At 36.4% G+C, this 23,676-nt stretch overlaps 1 protein-coding gene across 2 annotated transcripts in view; it reads left to right on the forward strand.

Moving 5' to 3' along the window:
* Positions 1 to 23,676, forward strand: part of CSMD3 (CUB and Sushi multiple domains 3) — a 1,180,343-nt gene that overhangs the window by 187,477 nt on the left and 969,190 nt on the right. For both annotated transcript variants that reach the window (XM_004607658.2, XM_055125482.1), the window contains exon 3: positions 425 to 537. In XM_004607658.2, coding sequence (XP_004607715.2) covers positions 425 to 537 — 113 coding nt within the window. The remainder of the gene's footprint in view (positions 1 to 424; positions 538 to 23,676) is intronic.

Genomic DNA, 23,676 nt, shown 5'->3' on the forward strand with positions numbered 1-23,676 from the left:
TAAGTATTTTCCATAATGTATATGTAATGTGTATATGAATCTGGAAAGCAATCTAAGTTATTTTCAAATTTCAGTCGATATAACTTAATGGCATAAGCATTCACAAGTATACTACCCACACCTAATTTTCCAAAGTATAAATTGATATTTTCAGTAAGATGCTACATGTGATAGTTATGAATAATATTTATGTGCAATTTATATTCATACTTAAGTACATGTATTCATTCATAATATATCCTTACATAAGTACATATTTGATACAGGAAATGATTGAGTATAATAAATTTATTTATTTAAGCATATATGCAAATATAAGCACACATTACACACTCATAAAAATGTGGAGAGCTGATAAAAATGACTTTTAATGAAACTATGTTAGATAAGATGTCAATTACTAAAAATTTTTTCATATTTCTAGGTTAACAGGATTCCATCTGCCACCACCAGTGACAAGTACCAAATCTGTATTCTCCCTACGTTTGACCAGTGATTTTGCAGTTAGTGCTCATGGTTTTAAAGTATATTATGAAGGTAAGTTATGATAATATCAAAGAACTGTTTTCCAGTTCAACATAATCCAAGAAGAATGTCTAAGTGTAAAAATGAAGGAAATAGCAGGAGGGGGAAATGCAGTCCCACTATTGATGCAAAATTTTGTCCAGAGATTAATCTTTGCATAAATCATTAATACATAATAGATGTTACAACTAATAGACTTTTTTTTTCATTTTTGGGTCACTCCTGGCTCTGCACTCAGGGATTACTCCTGGTGGTGCTCACGGGACCATATGGGATGCTGGGAATCGAACCTGGTTTGGCCGCATGCAAGGCAAACACCCCACCCGCTGTGCTATTGCTTCAGCCTCACAACTAATAGACTTTAATGTTTAATTGCAGTGAGTCTAGAAGGAGAAGGAGGCAAATCTCTCTCTTAAATCTTCTTAGGATATGTGACTGAAACCACAATAAGTTTCAGATTACCAGGAGGAAAGGAAAACATCTGGTTTGATATCTGTAGCACCATAGCACTGTAGTCCTGTTGTACATCAATTTGCTCAAGCAGGCACCAGTAACGTCTCCATTGTGAGACTTGTTTTTACTGTGTTTGGCATATCGAATACACCACAAGTTGCTTGCCAGGCTCTGCTGTGCGGGCCGGATACTCTCGGTAGTTTGCCGGACTCTCCAAGAGCAACAAAGGAATCGGACCTGGGTAGGACTAGTGCAAGGCAAATGCCCTACCCACTGTGTTACCGATCCAGGACTGAAGGTTTGATATATAGGCATCATTTATTCACCCTATTCCCCTCTATGCCTGTAGACTCCTTGTGAGAGATTAATTATCTGTCTCCTCTGCAAATTGAACGAGTAATAGTCCCATAAGAAATAAAAGCTGAAACAGAGCAATGACATGAAGCTCATGTTGGAGTATGTCTTTACACATGGAGCCCTGAGTTTATAGCCGGAAGCCTGTGGACTGAGCACTGCACCAGAGTAGCCCCTAAGTCCCATATTATGTGACCTCTAAAGTAAAACAGAAATAAAAAGAAAACCAATGGTTGACATCTTGGCACATTCCTGAACTCACCTTTTTTGGTTCCACAGATTCAAAAACGACCACAAAATGAGTCTTTTATCTGTAAGTTTCGTCCAAACTCATTTGGCATTAAAACATGAGTTACACTGATGGCAGGACGTTTATAAACTCCATTTGTCCTACATAGTCTGAGTTGTTTCTCATCAAAATCGCTGTTCGATAATGGGGTGCTATGGCAAGCTCAATTGAAGGTGTTAAACATGTGTAGAATCTTTGTTTCCTATTTTAAATTGTGAAAAGAAACGCTGGGTGGTAAAAATAAAGTATTGCTGCAGTCCAGCTGCGGCAAAGGTTCAGGGCCCCTGAAGGTGGGCTGGTGGAGTCAGCAGAAGAACACGAACGGTCTTTTTCAGATGCTGGAAGAGATCTGCTTTATTCAATTTTGTGTCAATATTTATATCCATTTTCTACATATGCATCTAATGTATGACTTCATTACAGCAGGAGATGGGGCCAGAAGCTTTCTGTCTCGCTTGTAGTGGTTGCACAGAAATAAAAATAAATTGCTCAAGCACGGCCTGCAGGGTTCAGAAATACAACTCATAAATTGCATCAAATAGCACAAAGGGTTCTTTAGACATTAATTTATATCTAATTATATTTTTATTTTTTTTGTTTCAGATCCTAGGACGTTTTTTAGGGCTTTCAGCATATCAGGGTCCCTTCCTTATTTCTTGTTAAACTGTAACCAACTCTTTTTTTTTTTTATTTTCGGGTCACACCCGGTGATGCACAGGGGTTATTCCTGGCTTTGCACTCAGTAATTACTCCTGGCGGTACTCGGGGGACCATATAGGATGCTGCGAATCGAACCTAGGTTGACCGCGTGCAAAGCAAACGCCCTACTTGCTGTACTATCGCTCCAGCCCCTATAGCCTGCTCTTTCCCCACAATGATTCCAGGTTCTAATTTGCCTTCTGAGATCAACCTTTTGTTTTTTATTTAACAAACACCACAGTGGTCTCCTGTGCCTTATTTTTGGCCAAAGGTACAATATGTCACATATTTTGTCATTATGATTGCCACTATACTTCTCCTAATTCAGGGCCCTTACGGAGCATTTTTAGTTTCCATTTTATCTTCCACTTTCTCATTGCCTTACGTATTGTCAGGTGTTTGTGTAAATGTTAATTCATATTTCTGTAAGCCGTCCATTCTTCACAGACCCATCTGGTTTATCCTGCTGAATATTTAGCAGGGGCTGAAGCTCCAATCATCATTTTCCTGGAACTCCCCAGACTAAACTTACAGATCATCCACAATACAGATATTATAATTACACTGATTCCAAGAATTGGGGGGGGGGGCAGGGGAGTGGCAGGAGGCAGTTGTCTTGTTCCAGGAAGAAACATTCTTTGAATGTCCTTCCACCAGGTGTGGACCTTGTCACACTGCAGGGCTGATAGATGTGGCAAAGTATTCCTGAGACTTTCAGATAAAAGTCTACAGGTGTTGTTCCTTCCTTCTGTTATCGAACCACAAATTTTCTCCTAGATTCTTGACCAGACAGGTAGGGTGTTTGTCTTGCACACAGCAAACACGGGCTCAATTCCCTGCACTACATCTCCTAAGCCCTACATATGTGATTGCTGAGTGCAGAGTTGGGGGCACATCATAAGCCAGAAGCAGTCCCCAAAGAAAATAAAGCAGAGTTTCACCTAATTTAGGGAAGGTCCCTTCCTACCTGACTGACAGGACTAGCATTTCAATTCTAGCTAGTATCTTCAGCACCCTAGTCTTTAGGTCCCTCGCATTAAATGTAAAAATACCATGATACAAAAATACACCAGCAAGTGCTCTTCCTTTCTAAAGTACACTATTTAAAATTTGACATCTTTAAGGTATACGTCAAGAAAAATTTTGTGCAATTGAATCACTTGGTATAAAGATTGAAAGTTTGATTATGGGGATAGTTTTAACATTTCATCTACTACTGCATTTCTTTCCAGAAAAGCCTTCTGTCAAATAATCAAGTGGAAGTTTTTGCTCCCTTTTTTAATCTGAAAAAAAAAATGCGGCATTTTAAATGTTGCCTCGTTTTTGAACACTATTTTCTTTCTACCTGACATGCATCTGATCTGCCTTTTGTCTAGCATGAAACAATGCATATCTGAGATTTATTTTCCTCCACCGTGATAGTATTAATCAGTGTTTTCTCAGGTACTTTCACAATAGTTGAATATATTTATCTTGGCAACTTAATTCATAGTTCAAAACATTGCAAATACAAGCGTTTAATTTTAGGTGTAATTTTAGCAATGTTGAAGGCGTAATATTCTTTTCATTAAAGATCTTTATTAGAAAGGATCTGTTTATGCTAATCAACATACACACATATTTTAAGTTTCGTTATCCTTTCAATAAGTACTAAGTAGACTGAAAATGTAATAACTTGGGAGATGAATTATGAGGTTGCCAGAATTTCTGGTTTGACTGTCAACTTTCATGAATTATACTCAAAACTATTTTCCTAACTCCATTGTTTCTACATACACAACATAAAATGTCTGTCTTTTCTGCTTCAGTGAAAATGGGTTCATATATCTTTATGACATTTAAATGTTTGTTTGGGAGAGCCTGGCTTAAAATATAGTCAACTAAGCATCTAGGTGGTAGTGAGCGATTGGTGACCACATTGCAGAACATCTTCAAGAATTGATTTTTGATGGCCATTTTTCATCACATGCATATGTTTTCTATAATATATAGTAGCAACTGCAAATTTAGCAGCTGAAAACAATATATCCATTCATATTCGGTATAGAAGAATCTTAGTAGTATGTACTAGTGTTTGTATATATTTTCACAAGGATGAAATTCAATATTAGCTGGCTAAGCTCTTTTTGTTTTGTTTGATTTTGTCAGGGACAGTCACACCTGACAGTGTCCAGGAGATACTCTTGGCTCTGCACTCAGGGATCACTCTGAGAAGTGCTCAGTTGGCTTATAAGGTGCTGGGTTTTCTGTGTACAAGGCAAGCCCCCTTACCCACTGTACTAACACTCCAGCTCCTAAACTCTTGTTTTAATGATAATCTGGAAGTTTCTGTTTTTTCATTTTATTATTATGTTTTCTTTGGTTTGGAGACCATATTAGAAGAGCTCAGGGGTTACTGTAAATCAGTGTTCATAAGCTGCTCTTGGCTATGCATAGAGCACCATAAGGAACACCAGGAAATAAACCTGGACCTCCTATATGCAAAGCAATCAGGCTAGCTCTTTGAAGTATCTCTGGGTTTCCTGTATGGGCTCTTATCTGAAGTCTCTGGTAAGAATATATTTGCTACCTTTTTTTTTTTTTAAATAAGTGACAGGGGAGAGAGGGTTGGGTCACACTCAACAGTGCTCAGGGTTTACTCAGGTTTTGCACTCAGGGATCATTTCTAGGATGCTCTGGGGTGTCAGTGATCAAACCCTGGCCAGTCAAATGCAAGGCAAGCACCCTACTCGCTATACTACCTCATAGGCCCAATACTGTGTACATTTCTAATGATCTTACTTCCTTTCACTGGGTTCTGCATCTGAAACTTAACAATTGGTACACTGAATTGTTTTCATGCATGGAGTTTCTCTGATTTTCCCCTTAGGAGGAAACTTCACGTGGTCTTCATGTATTGTGTGTTAACATTTGGCTAGAGAGATGTCTTGGGTCTTAAGGGCAAGTTGACTAAATTAGTCTCACCAATATAATCAAGTCTAATTTTCCTGTTACCATTTATATTACAAGTTCATTTTTTTAATCAGATATGAGGTATTTAGTTACCAAGAAATTTTGATAAGGGGCGAGTTCTTCATTTGTCCTACTCAGATATGCAATGCTACAGGAAAAGTAGCTGCGACTAACAATGGTCAATGATACTTTTGAAAACAAGTGGTGTATTGGGAAGTCTAAAAAATTAAGTGTAAATTGTCAAAGCCCATTCTCTATCTCCTCTGCATTTTGAACTGGTTTATAATTCTATTAATATTCAAAACTAAAACTGTAAACCCTAACCATACTACAAGAAGATTAAACTAATACCCTGGATTGTTCTAAATGTAGAACTGATACTTCGCTTATTCCCACCTGAAGATCAAAGTTTGCATTTAATTATTTTTATGTTATATCCCACCACATAATAGTTTATAAGTTAACTTATTCATCATTAAATTGTACATAAGAATCTGATTTAGGATATTGCTATTTGTTAGTGACATTTATATATTTATTCCCATTTTTAAAGCTGTTATACTGGACCACATGCATCAGAATAATATGTAAAATTTGCTACAATGTAAAATAATTAGCCTGATGTTATAAGCATCTACTTAGATATAAAGTAAATTCTTGGACCATGCATTGCTAATGCAATGTAAAATAATTTATTATTATATCACTCTGAGTTCGTCATACAACTTCTCTGTTTTTATTTTATATTTTATTACTTTTAATTTGATTACTATTCCCTCTATTGATTTTAAAACTGTGAAGGGTTATGTCCATTTCATGCATTTTGATAGTTATAAACTATTGACCATTTATTGGAAATACATATCTTTTAATCTTCTTTGAAATCAGAGCCGTGATTTGTTAAATACCGGTGGAAAATTAGACTCATTATTGTTCAGTTGTATCAGTCTTTTTTTCTGTCTGTTTATTGTGAAGCCATGCCTGGGGTTGCTCAGAGCTTATTCCTGCTTCTGCACACAGAGATCACTCCTGGCGGGGCTTGAAGGACCTTGGTTGGTGCCAGATAGCAAATTTTGTTTGACCATGTACAAGACACACACTCTACCTACTGTACTATTGATCTGCCCCTTAGTTTTCTCAATGTTTTCTTTTTCATTGACTACTACACACGAGGATATTGCCATTGTTTTCTAGTATGTTTCCCTGGATATTGGTTTCATGTTGGTTTTAGTCTTAACAAAAACCCACTCGTGAAATGTCTTGAGAAACAAATTTGAGAAACACTAAATATACTCAATTAAAAACCAATGTGTCTCAAAATTGGCAATGTTGTAAGCTCTGTGGATCCATGGTGGTATATCTAGATCAATTTGCCAGACAAGGATTCTAAGTATATTCTGTTTCTGTTGAAGGTTATTTTTACAATTCCACATTACTTTCACAAATGCAAAATCTTTGTAAATATGCATATGGTTATGTTGCAATCAATATTTAGAAACAATGTAATATAAATGGTTTAAATACACATTATTTGTAAGTAGTAAATAATATTGTATATGTTATGTGAAATGGTTAGTTTATGTGGAGTATCTCAATGAGTAAGGAGAAGCAACATCATTAAACCAATTAATTATAAAAAAAACAAGAACACATTCTTGAAAATGACTTCAAACACAAGGTAGCTATTATGTCACAGTAAGTATTAGTATGTAAGACTAAATAATGAAAATATAGATATAAACTATGTAGCAAATTCATTTTTACATTTTAATTCAGAATATTAAAGGTTTAATAGATAACACTACTAACAGAGAGTGAAATTTATTGAGTTATTCTGCTGTGCCAATCATAGCACTGAACATTTTACATAAATTTGTGTACTCTAGAAATTGGTATATGAGAAATTTTAATGTGCAAAATGTAACAAAGGACCAACAATGCAAAAATGTATTTAAATAACCTTTATATATAAATTATAGATAAGTGAAGATTTACTTCAAATCCACTTTTTTATATAAAATACTTAATTTGATTTATGGGCTGGAGTGATAGCACAGCAGGTAGGGCATTTGCCTTGCACTGGGCTGACCCGGGATCAATTCCTCTGTCCCTCTGGGAGTGCCCAGCAAGATACCGAGAGTATCTCACACACACACACGGCAGGGACTGGCAAGCTGCCCATGGTGTATTCCATATGCCAAAAACAGTAACAACAAGTCTCACAATGGAGACATTACTGGTGCCCGCTCAAGCAAATCGATGAGCAACAGAATGACAGTGACAGTGACAGTAATTTGATTTATATTTAAGTTGATAAAACTACTTAAAATAATAGTTACTTGTAATATAATATAGTAAAAGAATATAAAAAAAGTAAACTTAAAGTTACACTATTACATTTTTTGTGTGATCAATACAGTCTTGTTTTGGAGGCATGGGATGCACTCAGCAATGTTCAGGGCTTACTCCGGCTCTACATTCAAGATCCCTACTGAGGGCATTCACAGGACCATGTGACAGGGGTCAAATACAGGTCAGCCAACTGAAAGGCAAACTCATTGCTCACTCTATTATCTCTCTGGCCCTCATTATAGGTTCTTTATCTTGAAATATATACATATATGTAAAGAATATTTATACTACTCTTTTATTTACATCTATTTAATAGAATAGTAGCACTATCATCTCCTTGTTCAATAATTTGCTCGAGTGGGCACCAGTAAAGTCTCCATTGTGAGACTTATTCCTGTTTTTGGCATATCGAATATGCCACAGGTAGCTTGCCAGGCTGTGCTGTGTGGGCAGGATACCCCTGGTAGTTTGCCAGGCTCTCTGAGAGGGATGGAGGATGTTTACTTAAAATTCATCCTTGAAAACATCAAATGACTTAAGACATACTGTATTTTAGAGGTAATTTTTTTTTTAAATTTTATTGAATCACCATGTGGAGGGTTACATAGTTCTCAGGATTATGTCGGTTATACAATTCTCAAACACCCTTCCTTCACCAGTGCCCATCTTCCATCACCAACCCCCCCAGTATACCTGCCGCCCCCTCCCACCTCCCCAGTCCCCACCCTTGTACATGATAAGTTTCACTTCGTTTACGCCTTATCTCGATTACATTCCATGTTTCAACACATAACTCACTACCATTGTTGGGGTTTCCCCCAAAAAAGAAAAGCAGTCCTATTGCCAAGGAGGCATTTGATAGTTCTCCACTACTAAGAATATAGAGATATTAAGTCCCGCTGTTTGTTACATAACTTTTCTTTTTCCCCCTTGCCCCGCGCCACCGAGTTCACGCCTGTTTAGTAATCGCCACGCTGCCTGACAAGGGAAAAAAAAACGAAAAGGATGGTTATTTCCCGTCATCAGCAGACGTGGGGCTCTGGCTTAGTTGATAGACTAGTAGAGTGTCTGCAAGCAGTTTCTGGAACGGAAGGTCTTGCGCTGGTATCGGCTCCGGCTCGAGATTCCACCAGCGTCCCACTGTTCCATGTACATAATTTTTCCCCTTATATCCCATTCCCACGCCACCAGGTCTGTTTGCTTAAAGGACATCACACTGTAGTTGACGACACGCCGCGTTTCTTCCCGAGAAAGAAGAAAATTTCTTCTCAGCTGGCGTGGGGATATAGCTTAGTTTAGTCTAGAGAGATGGCTACCGTTTTGATTGCCTTCAATATTTCAGCAACAGACTTACTATTCTTGTTAGGATCTCCCACAAAAGTCCGACCCATTAAAAGCGAACCATTACATATTGCTGATGCTAAGATGACATTAGGTCATCTTAGCATCAGCCGCGCGGTTTTGGGTTTCTGTATAAAGTCCAGGGAAAGTACAACCAGAAATAACATCACTACAAACTTTTACCCTTTTATGGTGCTCATAAGATGGAGAAGTCCTGCGCTGTGTTCAGGAGGGAGGAGTTGAGAGAGAGAGAGAGAGAGAGGTTAAAAGAATTGGGGGATGCCCGGTTCCCACTGTTTCAGCGCACCGTGGGGTCTCTGGTCCCATGCCGGAATTAGTTCAGTGGGCTGCCTGGAGTCCAAGGGCGCTCCCTTGGGCTCTTCCATCATGCTCGCTCCGCAGCCGGATCCAAAGGGAAGCACACGTGGGGGAGGTGGGTTTAAATATCTATCTGCGGTGGGCGGGGGTTGCCGCCCCCGCCCCCTGGGGTCTCCGGCAAGCACGCGAAAGCGTCCTGTTTCAGCTGGATCGCCGGCTCCATTTTGCGCTCAGGAAAACCGCGGATCCTGCGCTGTGCTCAGGAGGGAGGAGTTGAGAGAGAGAGACAGGTTAAAAGAATTGGGGATGCCCGGTTCCCACTGTTTCAGCGCACCGTGGGGTCTCTGGTCCCATGCCGGAATTAGTTCAGTGGGCTGCCTGGAGTCCGAGGGCGCTCCCTTGGGCTCTTCCATCATGCTCGCTCCGCAGCCGGATCCAAAGGCTTTAGAGGTAATTTTAAGCCTTAAAAATTTAAACTGCAGTACCATGAAATTTAATTAGGGTTTAAAATTTATAATCAAGATAGTAATGCTCCTGATAAGAGATTTGGACTGTAGTAAGAGAAATTTGTCATAAAATTGTATATCATAAGTAGGTACAATAAAGGCATATTAGGTTTCTAAAATCAGTCATTTCATCTTCATTTTAAATAAATTTATAAATAAATTAGACTTACATATTTTTAAATAAAATAGGTATGAAAATACATAGTGGACACATTGTCCTTTGACTCCTGGTAACATTTATATTATTTACCTTTAGTTTTACATAGAGTCAGTCTAGGTAGGTATTGAAACATTCTAATCTTAAAACAAATTTCTTGAAAAATCCATGAGTGTCTTCTCTCCCTTTTATAAATAGCTTGAAGTGTTGAAAATCCTCCCTCAGAGAATGATACAAATCAATCTTTACTTTCAAAATGAATTTAAAAGGCATGGTGTTAACAATGAGTATGTGGAATTTACCGGGTATAAACAAAGAATTTCTTTTAGATTGTTTTCCATTTACTATCCCAAAAGACGTAAAATACATTCCCTGGATCTAGGGCACAAATTCAATATTAATATCAACTCTATAATTTATTATTATTATTATTATTGTTGTTGTTGTTGTTGTTATTATTATTATCTTTGAGGCAAGCACACGCATCTGTGTTCAGGAATCCTGATGTGGCAGGGATGGAATCTGGGACGTACTTGAATCCTACGTACAGCCCTCTGAACCACCTCCTCAGCTCTCTATGATTGCTTCTTTGTCTAGTTTTAAAACATCTGTTTCAGCATGGTATAGTAAACACAAAATCTACAACTACCAAGCTCTTGATCGTTGTCCCCCACTAGTATTTGCTTCAACTTATGAGTCACATGCATATGAGTTCAATTTCTATATTTTACTATGCTAAACAATCCTGCCTTTACTCTTCTTTCTTCCCCAAACCTTCTGTACATACATTTGTAGCACTGTAGCACTGTCTTCCTGTTGTTCATCGATTTTCTTGTGCAGGCACCAGTAACATATCCATTGAGAGACTTGTTGTTACTATTTCTGGCATATTGAATCTCCATGGGGAGATTGCCAGGCTATGCTGTGCGGGCAGGGATACTCCGGTTGCTTGCTGGGCTCTCTGAGATTTGAACCCAGATCGGCTGCGTGCAAGGCAAATGCCCTACCTGCTGTGCTATCTGTAGTCTACTTATTTACTATCCTTTCAAATTTTATACAGCTCCAGGTCTGCCTGGTTCAAGGCAATGCCCACTGTACTATCTTTCTAGACCCTGGTTCTACCTTCTTTACTTCCTTGGAGGACTTGCTATATCAATCATTTAAAGATTATAAAATTATTCCAACAGATAAAATAAAGCAAAGTCTAAAAGAAGAATTGCTTCTTAGTGACATATGACCTCCTGAATCTGAGTACTTCAAATGGAAACAATGTGAGAGTATTCAAGATTGCATTTTATTTTCTAGAAATAGAATAATTAAATTTAGCATGCAATCTCATTTTACATTAAATTTCCTTCATATATATATATATGGCTGACTGTATTCTGTCAACTGCTATAATTTATCATTTAGATATGAGAGCTAGAACAAAGTTTAATTGACACAGTGATTAATTTAATATTCTAATTATATGTCAATGATGATTTTTTGTGTTTTATACATTTAAATACATTGTGGCACATTTTTATAATAGTGCAAAATTGCAGGTTTAAATGAAAACTATACTGCGAGCTTGATTCAGAATTAATTTATAAATTTAACTTTATTTCCTTCTTACCAAAAAGTACTAAATTAGAAAACAAATTTATTTTCTTGCACCTTATTTGATTAAAAATGTGATACTATATCATGGAATATTAAAATTTAAGTGGCTCTTCCTTATAAGATTATGTTTTAAACAGAATGCTACATAATACAAAAGCAAAATGTGCAAATAAAATATTTTAGTAGTAATAACAAGCAGAATCAATCATTCTGAATCAATGATTAAATGTATTAATAAAACAATCTTTCTCCATAAAGACATAATTGCATCATCCAATTATGTTTTCAGTACTAGATACACAATATTAGCTTTAAGATGGATCTTCATCAATTTTTTCATTGCCTCATAGGTCAACATAGATCACAAAATAGATTCAACATTTCAGTAAAATACTTTTCTCAGAGTATAATGTCATATAAAACATCTCAAATTTTTTCTTATTTTAATCATTTTGTAAAAAGCACATATAGATAATAATAAATGAGTGAAACTATATCTTAAAATCTGGATTGATAGAATAAACATGGTCAGAAAAAAAAAGTGCCTCAAAATATACTTTTTGAGTTTAAGGTAAAAGTAAGGCTGTTTTTAGTTCTTGTAAAGTCATAGTAAGCTAAAGTAGATGGGAATTGATTAATTTTTTAAATGCAAGACCTAATCTGAAAGAACTAATAAAGATTTGATCAAGTCACCCTGTATGATTCCCTGAGCACTCTCAGGAATGATCCATAAATGCAGAGTCAGGAATAAGCCCTGAGCACCACGGGATATGATACCAAGCAAACAAACAAAATAACCAAGTTAACACTTTTGCTTGTGAATTAAACAAATGTGAACTAAATATGAATTATTCTCAAGGAATTTCAAGGCTATGGGATTATTATTATTTTTTTTTAATAGAGCCATTCCAAGCAGAGCAAGGATGCCTCTGCCAGTTGTACTGGGATCACTGGTGCTCTACCAGCAGTTCTGGGGGCCTCTAGGCCCCTGCTGGTAGTTCCAAGGGAAGACATGTGGTTTTAGGGATCAAACTCGGGGTCATGCATATGCTAGTCATGTGCTCTATCAGTTGACCATCTCCCTGCTCCAGACTTTTTGTATTATCCAGGAAAGACAATGTTCATTAGACATTGAACATTTTAAGTAATAATAAAATTGCATTAAACATTTTAAGTAATAATAACATTAATAATAACACTTTCAAATATGTAGTTAAAAATCATTGAATATTCCTAGATAGTTTTCTCCATCTTTCTTATATAATTGTCTGTTTTCTTTGAAGGATCTTAATGATATTTTGTCATTTTTATGTGATGCCAACTGAAGCTATATTTTTATTTTATAATAATCACATTCAATATTGTCTCTGGCCAAACCTATTTCATGTTCCTTATGCTTCATGCACTACTTCCATATGTTGTCCTATCTAGACATAGTGTTACATATATTTTCATCAGGATCATTGTATCACTGTCATCCCATTGTTCACGATTTGCTCAAGTGGGTTCCAGTAACGCCTCCATTCATCCTAGCCCTGAGATTTTAGCAGCCTCTCTGTACTTGTACTTCCCAACAGTGCCACATTGGAGGCTCTTTCAGAGTCAGGGAAATGAGACCCATCATTGTTACTGTTTTTGGCATATCGAATATGGCACGGGGAGCTTGCCAGGCTCTGCCATGTGGACAGGATACTCTCAGTAGTTTGCCAGGGTCTCCAAGAGGGAGAACTAGACAATACAAGGTCACACTCCAACATTCTGGGAGCTTTGTTTTATAGTCTCTGGATCTTCGCCATTGATTCGAGATTACATGGTGTAGGGGGAAGTTTGTGGGTGTGACAGCCTAGCTACTGGAAAAAGGGGGATCTGGGTGGAGGACGCCCAAAGGCAGAGTCTTATAAGGATATCTAAAAGAATTTCCCCAAAAAATTATCATTTGCATCTGCATTAATCCTATATTGCTAATAACGAATTATGATAATTTAATGGATTGACACCACACAAACCTTTCTGATTTCAATTCCTGTAAACCAGAAATCTGGACAGAGATCAACTGATTGCTTTGTTCAGATTCTCAAGGCTGCTGTCCAAGTGTTTGCCAGCAATATGATCCCACATAAAGCCAGAGGCATGCATCTTGCTAGCAGACTTCATTTCCTTAGAACCATATCATTGAGGATCATCTTTTCTTGCTAGGTCTTGTCCAGGGACTTTTTTTAGTTTGTACAAGCTGCCTGTGAAACCTCCCCCTAAGGCAGTTCACAGCAGGGCTTATGTTCTTCCAACTCAGCAGGCGCTCATCTCTCTGCCTCTCATCCAGTTGGCAAGTACGATGTCTGATAAAGCAGTGCAATCACGGGAGCGACTGTCCTATTACCATTTGTTATATTATGTGGCTAATCAAAGAAGCAGCCATCCCCTCTTCACTTAGAGGAAACGGAAATCTCAGTGCCTATCTTAGAATGCTGCTAGCATAACTGGGGTGGAAAACACAAGGAAGGAAAACAGAAGCTCAGATGATGCATTTTATGCTATAATTCTCCAGGAGGAACAGAAAGTAATAAAAATATGTAAATGGTGAAATAGAATTTCAAAATCGTCTCTTAAGTCTAACTTGATCACCCATTTGCTGTAGTTCTTCATTCTTTAGAATACTAAATAACTAATGTAGAACTGGTTCTATGAGGCTTTTCTAGAGTTCATGGCACAAAATCCAAATCGGCATCTGATAAGTGACATTTAATAAATGTTCACTAGTAACTTTTAGTGTTCCACAACATATATTTAATTTTATATTTGATCATCTCATATGTATTTGATATTACTTATTGAATATCTAATTGTATTTATATATTTCATGTTGCATAATCACTGCATCACTGTCGTCCCATTGTTTGTCCATTTACTCGAGCGGGCTCCAGTAATGTCTCTATTCCTCTCAGCCCTGAGATTTTAGCATCCTCTCCTTACTTGTCTTTCCCAACGATTGGAGGCTCTTTCAGGGTCAGGAGAATGAGACCTATTGTTAAGTGTTTTGGCATGTCGAATAGACCATGAGTAGCTTGCCAGACTCTGCCTGTGCGGATGGGATATTCTCAGTAGCTTACTTTTTGCAGAGAAAAAGAACTGCAAGTAATTTATTTCCTACCAATTCAGGAAAGCATTCACATCCTTTTTATGCAGACAAAAAATTCTATTAGATAAATACCATAATTATCTTAGAAAAAGAGAATGCATAATTGATTTACCAGTATGAAGTCAGCTCAGAGAGGTCTTATGAGCAAATAGTCCACAAAATCTCTTCCCAGTCCACATTTAGTGTTACCTGAAATCCCTGCCGATACCATGAAAGGACAGTGTTGGGAATATTTTCACCACAGGAATGAGTAAATTTTGAAACACATTTTTTTTTTTGCTTGTGGTTGCTTTTCAAAGGACTCATTAAACATTTACTAAACCTTTATAGTAAACTGCAGGAGGCTTACTAGAAATAAGTCCATGTTCTCCGTCTTCTGAACTTCTGTTTTTCTCATAAGTTGGGGTAAACAAGGTGTCTCACACATTTGTGTTCGTAGAAAACATCTGGTGACCACCTTGTTAAAGACCTCATTTTTGTTTCAAATCTCTGTGGCTTAGAAACTTAACCTGTGTTTCCAACAGAGTCAAAGGTGATACCAATCATTCAATTCCACACACAATACATCACAAACTACAGAATGTAAAATCTTGGTAAATTGTCTTCTCACATACTTGGGCAATAGAATGGAGCACTGCTGACAGAGTCCAGGCTTTAATCCCAGTGATGTATAGGGGACCATATGAGGTGCCCTATATTCCATGGATGGGACTGGAGTCAGCTGGATGTAAAACAAAAAGAAAAGAAATGAAAATGCTTGTATTATCTCTCCATGCTCTAATATTTTAGGTAACTTATCTTTGTCTTTCGGTCAACACATTCCAAAATACCACCACAAAACCATTTTTAAGTGAATTCAATAGGATGGAATTTTTTTGTAGACAAACTATCCTACTTTTTCTACTCTAACATGTCCAAAATTAATGTCAATCACTTTTTAAAGTTAGAAATAAAATAAACCCAAACGGGTATGTCTGTGTTCTAGCTCTTAGTTGCATTTTTAATTATTATGAAACCATCCGATTCTTACAAATCAAGTTCTTCAATATTTTCTGCAGTCAACTACTGAAAACAATGTTATAAAGTTTCCGAGTGAGCAGATTATAAAATGACTGAGCCTATTATGCCAGTTTCAATTACAGTGATGCCATTAGTTAATTTTGCAGCTGTCACTAGCTCTTGATCTGGAGAAATAATGAGAAATATTGATGTCGAGCATGAAATTCTTTATATTTAGGCTATTACAAATCCAAATTCTGTTATAAGATTTTTTTATGCATATTAAATGTTATGGGCTGGAGCGACAGCAAACCGGGTAGGATGTTTGCTTTGCATGTGGCCGACCCGGGTTCGATTCCTCTGTCCCACTGGCAAGCTACCGAGAGTATCCCGCCTGCACGGCAGAGCCTGGTAAGCTACCCGTGGCATATTTGATATGCCAAAAACAGTAAGAACAAGTCTCACAATGGAGGCATTACTGGTGCCCGCTTGAGCAAATAAATGAGCAATGGGATGACCGTGACAGTGACAGTGACTAAATGTTACATTCTTTTAAAAAACAAACAAAATATTTGGACTTGCACTACTTTTCTATTGCTTTTATCATGGCCATGAACTTATTTTAAAAATAAAATATTTAACAATAACTCAGCATAAAGCTATGTAATGCGTTCAGAATAAAAATATTCTAGGAGACAGAGAGTAAAAACAGCAGGCAGGGAATTTGCCTTGAGTAAGACTAACCCAGGTTTTATCCCTGGGAACCTCATATATTCCCCTGAGTACCATAAGACATGACCCCTGAACACAAATCAGGAATAAGTAAGTCCTGAGAACCACTAGGTATATCCCCCACCCCCCCAAAAAATACTTTAATACTTGATTTACAAACTATTTTCCAGATTATAATACAAATTTTTTCTAGAAAATACATTTAGACCTATATTAAGCATGGCTATTTATAAGATATGTGTATTTGCAATTATTACATCTCTGTCATTTCAGTAGTTTCATTGACTTGGAATATATCCTATACTTTATTGTATAGCCACTAAGTGGGCTAAGTAGGACAAGTGTGCATCGTTTTCATGTTTACATATTATTAATTTAACAGCTAATATAGGATGACATTTTTTTCTACTTTCTCATCATTTAGGACTGCAACATTAGCTCACAAAAAATCAAATTCAAACATGGAAGAATAAGTTTTGCTTCATCAGTATTTTTTCACAGAACACTACATTTATAGCTATATTCACTATATTCATAGTTTTGTTCATGGAATTATTATTCCCTATGCTTTTCCTAAAGTCCAGTCTCATCATTATTCTCCATTTTAAAAATTTACGACAAAATATAAATGAAAAATCAGATATCAAGTAATGGAAGAAGCTTTAAATTCTACATAATAGAGTAACTAAAATTGAGTCTCATATGTAGCCACTTCCACTCCCTTTATGTAATGAAGGGCATAAATATTTACATTTAAAGCTGCATATTCTAATGTAAATTTACATATTCTAACTGCTGCTTATCCTTTGGTGTACTAAAGATAGAATCATGTATTTTGGCTATTCAATATTTCTGGCACTACTAATTAAAGACATAAATTACCTTTTTCTTTGCCCATCCTTTCCTGTGTCTACACTTGCATTTTAAAATATATTCCTTCACAATATTTTCATTTTTCCAAATGGGTAATTCTTTTGTTCAATTGGCATTAATAAAAATACTGTTGAGTGGGCAGGATGGGTGGGGGGAAAAAACTACTGAATGAATACTTGGATGAATAATGAAATGAGTTCTAAATATGATGACATTAATATTACATGTTTCTAAAGAATAAATATAATAGGAATTATTGAAAACTTTAGAATAAAGTTTCAGAAAATGGATATCCAATTTATTTAAAGTTTTACGTGTTTAGCTTAAAAAGAAATTAGAGTTCTGTCAGTTATGTATCTATCTTTGGCCAAATGATAGATACTGTTATCTATTTAATATCATAAGGCATAATCTAAATCCCCACTTAAACCTCCTCATGAAATTTGGCGTTTTTCATGGACAAATTTATTTCTATGTTAATGGGACATTTTGTTGAAATTAATGGGTCGTTAATCTCCTAGTGAAGAGAATAATCTGGTAACACCCTTCACAAATTATTTTAATATATGTGCAGTGATTTAATATTATAAGTGTATATATGTTTCCTTTATAAATATTTGCAGTGAGCTATAGAATACAGAAAACTGTTATTCTCTGGGATAACATTCAATTGCATGCATATGCATGGTTTTTAAACTTTTACTTAATCTTTTTAAAACAAATTCATTTTTTCTTTGAATTACTTTTTAAGGAGTTGTGAAATATTTCATATATCTAAAATTTATTTCATCACTGTCGACTGAGAATGCAGAAAAGTGATGAGAGTTTATCTTTAGTTATCTTATTGTTTCATTAGATGAAAATAGAGATCTGGATTGAAATTCATAAATCTCCTTTACTAATAAAAAAGAAATCAGAAAATTGATGACAATTGTCAATTATCATTCAAGTAAGTTTTTTCTTAAATTCTTAACTCAGGAGAAAGTTACTCAAATCCCATAGACATACAAAAATTCACTGTTCAAATAGTTCTAGGATAAGAATGTACTTTATGAAAAGACATCTTGAAAAATATTTAGAGGAATCAGGGTGATACCACAAGGCCAGGGGTTATGCTATACGCCCATTACCTTTGTTTGATAACTGATAATGAATGGCCCCCTCACCACCAAGATTTGTGACCCCAGAGCACCCTGTCATTACCATGGTTCTAGTTGTTTTTGGCACTACAAATAGCACCACATTGTTCAGGCCTAGCACTGACCCACCTAGATGGAACCCATATATCTGGTTGCTTAAAATTACACAGTCCTCAAGCACTGCTTGTTCCAAACACATTAAGATCAAGAGGCTAGGGGACATCTTAGAGATAGGGGTCTGCTTTGCAGGAATGTGGAAAAACAGTCCTTATCTTTGCCCTACTTGTCCAAGGGAAAACATGGCAACCATGCTACTTGGATCCCCTTCACAAGAAGAGATGCATTCTTGGGCTAAAAGATGTTGCTGTGAATTGGGTGACTGGTACGTGGCCATCCCATGTTACATCCCCTGCATTCAATATGGCTCCCAGAGCCTGACAGGAGCTATCTCTTGGCACAGGGACAGGAGTTGCAGCACTGGGTGTGGCCAAATAGAAAAGGAGAGAGAGAGGAGAGGAGGGGAGGGGAAGGGAGAGGAGGGGAGGGGAGGGACCGGGCGGGGGGGGAGAGAGAGAGAGAGAGAGAGAGAGAGAGAGAGAGAGAGAGAGAGAGAGAGAGAGAGAGAGAGAATATATAATATGCAATCCTTGGTAGACCAAAACCAAATTTAAATCCAATTCTTGGGCATTAGAATGACAGTTACGGAAAGGGGAAGAGAAAAATAAAAATTAAGTGTACATTAGATTTTTAAAAATTTAAAAACCAAAACAAAACCCAAATAATTATTGAGTATTGAGTCAAATTGGTGATGAGAATTATTTCCCTTAATAAGTACTGTGAGCTCTGAAAATTTGAGTATACCTCTATTGCAATCATAATATGAGGAAACCTAAAAATATGGCTCCCAAATATTCTCTATGTGTGAATTATTATAAATTATTCAATAGAAAAGCAAAGAGGCAGACATATTTAGCTTCTTGGAGGAATTATTGAGAAAAAAATATTTGCATATATTGAAACCATGGACGGGATTTTTGAATACACATCTCCATTATAAAAGGATCACCAAACTCATTCAAGCAAATATATTTATTATGGAGAAGCAGAATATTAGAATGAAGTAAAATATTTGTGAAAGATGGCACAGAAAGGTTTTAGTAGGGCAGGCTGGAGGATTTTGTTCATTTCAAGAGAAATACTGAAAAATATTGAGTCATCATCAGGCCTTAATCACATTGAAAAGCTACCAAATAAGGAAAAGACTCCCAAACAAGAATCAGACAAGTGGATAGATTAACAAATAAAGTGCGATATTAAGGAAGATGTGGATAATTGAGAAACATATTCAGGATATTATAACTTATTTCATATTATAAAATATTATATATTTTAGAATATTATATGGTATGTTATAAAGTATTTTATATTCTAGGGATATACATAAGGATATTTATAGAAAGAATTGAATTATGTTTTATTATAAAATAAGTATATAATTATGTTTCATTATAAAGAATATAAAATATATTAAAGTCTATTTTCTGACAACTAGATCCCATGTGTAGCTCCACAAATCAGTGAAAAGAAGGTAAGAGGTCCCAAGAACTTTGCAAATTTTATCAAATGAAGATTATTTTTTTGAGGGTCTAGTTTGCTTCAGTGGAATAATAATATTGTCAGTATATGTTGCTAAGTTCATGACCACAAATTCTTTTCACAGAAAGCAAGAGATGAGGTAGAGAGAAAGGGAAAGCAGGAGTGAAAGTGAGAAAATGCATCAGTGAGAACAGGAGGAAAATATAGACTCCCCGGATACGGTTCAATAGTGTCATCAGAGATTTGTTTTAAAGTTAGAAAGCAGGGAGCAGAAAAAACAGAGACATAGGAAAGTACAGAGGAAAGATAATATATTGTGTTCTATTATATCATTTATTTATTTATTAAATTTTCTGTTTGTTTTGGGCCACACCCAGTTATCTGGGTTCTGGGATCACTCTGGGATCACAGGACTCAGCTGTGTGTGAAAAAAAAAAATAATTAGTTTTAGTAGTACAAGGCAAACACCTTACCTGCTGCACTGTTTGGCCCCAAGGGTAAAAATAGCCTTAAAACTAATCAGACTGTGGTTATGGGAGGGATCCTGGGGACACTGGTGCCGGGAAATGTACATTGGTGGAGGGCTGGGTGTTGGAATACTGCATGACTGAAATCCAATCATGAACAGCTTTGTAATAGTCTAAAAAACAAAAATTCAAAAAAGGAAACAAGAAAAATCTAATCTTACAGCAGATAAAATGCAATTTTGCTAAGGAGAATATTAGAGCATTAAAATCTGTAATTATTGGTGGGGCTGAAGCAATAGCACAGCAGGTAGGGCATTTGCCTTGCACAGGGCTAACCAGGGTTAGATTTCTGTGCCCCTCTTGGAGATCCCAACAAGCTACAGAGAGTATCTCGCCCACACAGCAGAGCCTAGCAAGCTACCTGTGGTATATTTGATATGCCAAAACCAGTAACATCAAGTCTCACAATGGAGATGTTACTGGTGCCCGATCAAGGAAATCGATGAACAATGGGATGACAGTGATACGGCGATACAGTGAACTATCAGTGGAAGGCAGAAAGATATAAAATTGTTAAGAAAAAAAATGATCAGTTGCTTGCATCAGCTGACCTGTTCTGGATATCTCAGCAGTCGAGCTGTTTATTTTCTCACCCCGGGAACCAAGTTCTGTGTCACACCAGTTCCTGGTTTTAGAAATCTGACATATTTTCAATCCAGGTATTGATTATTTCATATCTGATTTATGCTCTGGGCTTTTCTTTAACTGAACACTGTATTATTGATCTATCCTCTAATGTTGAGGATTCAGTTCCTACTTTACTACATCAGGTTCTGCTGTAAAATTTTTAGTTTTCCCTGCTTAAGCAGAGCACATTTTCTTTATGCCCTTGATTTCCTAGAGTGTCCTTTTTATTCCAAATTTACCTGTCTGGCTTGATTTACTTATGGAGTTGAGTCAATGATTTAATAACATGTATGAAACTAGCCCTGAATTTGGTTACTGGCATGTTTTTAGATTGGTCTATTGTGGAATTTTGGCACATTTCTACTATACATATGATATGTCTGTCCACATTGTAGCATTGTCCTCCCATTATTCATCGATTTGCTTGAGCGGGCACCAGTAACGTCTCCATTGTGAGACTTGTTACTGTTTTTGGCACATAGAATATGCCACAGATAGCTTTCCAGGCTCTGCTGTGTGGGCAAGATACTCTCAGTAGCTTGTCAGGCTCTCTGAGAGGGGCAGAGGAATCAAACCCGGGTCGGCCTCATGCAAGGCAAACACCCTACCTGCTGTGCTACCGCTCCAGCCCACATGTGATATGTGTGGTTTTGAAAAAACATATCTAAGTTTTTCATGATAAGCAGTCTGAAATGTAACAATTTATGTGAAATGTTTTTCCACTTTTTTCTGTATGAACTAAAAATGTGAAATTGGGTCAATTATAATAGGTTTTCGAGAAACTTGGAGAAAGATGTAGTAGTACTGCTCCAGAAGTAGCTCTTAGCACAGCAAATCACAACCCCACCCCTACCCCAAACCAAAACTTAAAGGTATGTCTTTCCATTGTTCATCGATTTGCTCAAGTGGGCACCAGTAACGTCTCTATTGTGAGACTTGCTGTTACTGTTTTTGGCATATCCTATGCAGGCGGGATACTCTAGGTAGCTTGCCAGTCTCTCCCAGAGGGATGGAGGAATCAAACCTTGGTTGGCCGAGTGCAAGGCAAACGCCCAACCTGCTGTGCTATCACTCCAGTACCAAGAGAATTAAAAACAAACAAACAAACAAACAAACAGACAAAAAAGTCGGGACAGGAAAGATAGTGTGCAGGGAGCTAGTTTCATGCTTTACATAAGAGAGGGTCCCACAAGCATTGTTGCCTGACCAATGTGTGAGGAATAGCCTCAAAGCATCCCTGGGTGTGTTGAATCCTGTCCCCAAATCAATCAATAAAATTAATTATTTTTTCTTTTAAAGGGGGGTTGAGTTATAGTATAGCACACAAGGCACCTGCTTGTTTGAACTCATCCCTGATTCCATCCCCAGTACCACATATAATTCCGTGAGCACTGTCAGGAGTAACATGGGAGCACAGAGCCAGGAGCATGTCCTCAAGGCAACCAGATGTGGCCCCAAAACCAAACACAAAGAAAAATATGATGCATTTTCCCTCTTGGTATACTGGGATTTGAACTGGGGTTTGATAAGAAATAGAGGTATTTGATAGTTTTTTGAGTGAAGAATGTTGGAAAACATAAAAATAATTATTTTAATTTTATATTGTTTTGGCATTGTTAAAGATTGTATATATTTTGTACAAAAATATGCATTTTGTATAGATTTTGCGAAGAATGACATTTGCTGGAAAGCTCAGTGTTCCTAGCATTGAATTTTAGTGTAAGGGCATTGATTTCATAAAGGAGAAATTGGAAATTATTGATTTAAACAAGGTTATAGAGTCAGACAAAGGAAGATCAGTAATGGCTAAGGATTTTGTAGACATTAAATAGAAATAGAATTGCCAGAGATCATTAATATTCTTTGAAAAGTTCATCATATTTTAAAGGATTTTTTCCCCTCTCAGCTAAAGCAGAAGCAGCATTAAAGATAAAATGTATAAATTGAACCTGATATTATCTGAAGAATGTATCTCTAACATTTGACCATAATAAAATGCCTCCTGATTAGAAAAAAAATTCTTTTGAGTATTTGAACAGATCATGCCTGAATAATTTGATATATATATATATATATATTTATAAAATATGTTGGGGTTTTGAGGAAAAAGTACAAAACTTATTTTTTTCATTTTAGTAAAGTAACATGAAACTATGCCAAATTAATGAGGACAGTGGTCAGGCTGTGGCTAAATGAGACTGTAAAATGTAATGAATTTTATCTCAAAATTTTCTGACAAATACCAACCTAGTATTTAGAGCAAGCTTTAATATACTGCATTTTAAAAACTAAATACTACTAATATACTTAGCAGTTTTAATAAGGGAAAAATTTTACAGACTAGATTATTTATAGTACTTAAACCTGCATTTAAAATTGAAGTAACATTGGATTATGAGACTATATAAATATGTATACATATACACTATATATATACATATATATATATATACCTAAGTGTACAATTTTAACTCTTTAAAAAAATATATCAACTCA

The sequence above is a fragment of the Sorex araneus genome, chromosome 2 (genome assembly GCF_027595985.1).
Source record: "Sorex araneus isolate mSorAra2 chromosome 2, mSorAra2.pri, whole genome shotgun sequence".
Taxonomy (NCBI): Eukaryota; Metazoa; Chordata; class Mammalia; order Eulipotyphla; family Soricidae; genus Sorex; species Sorex araneus.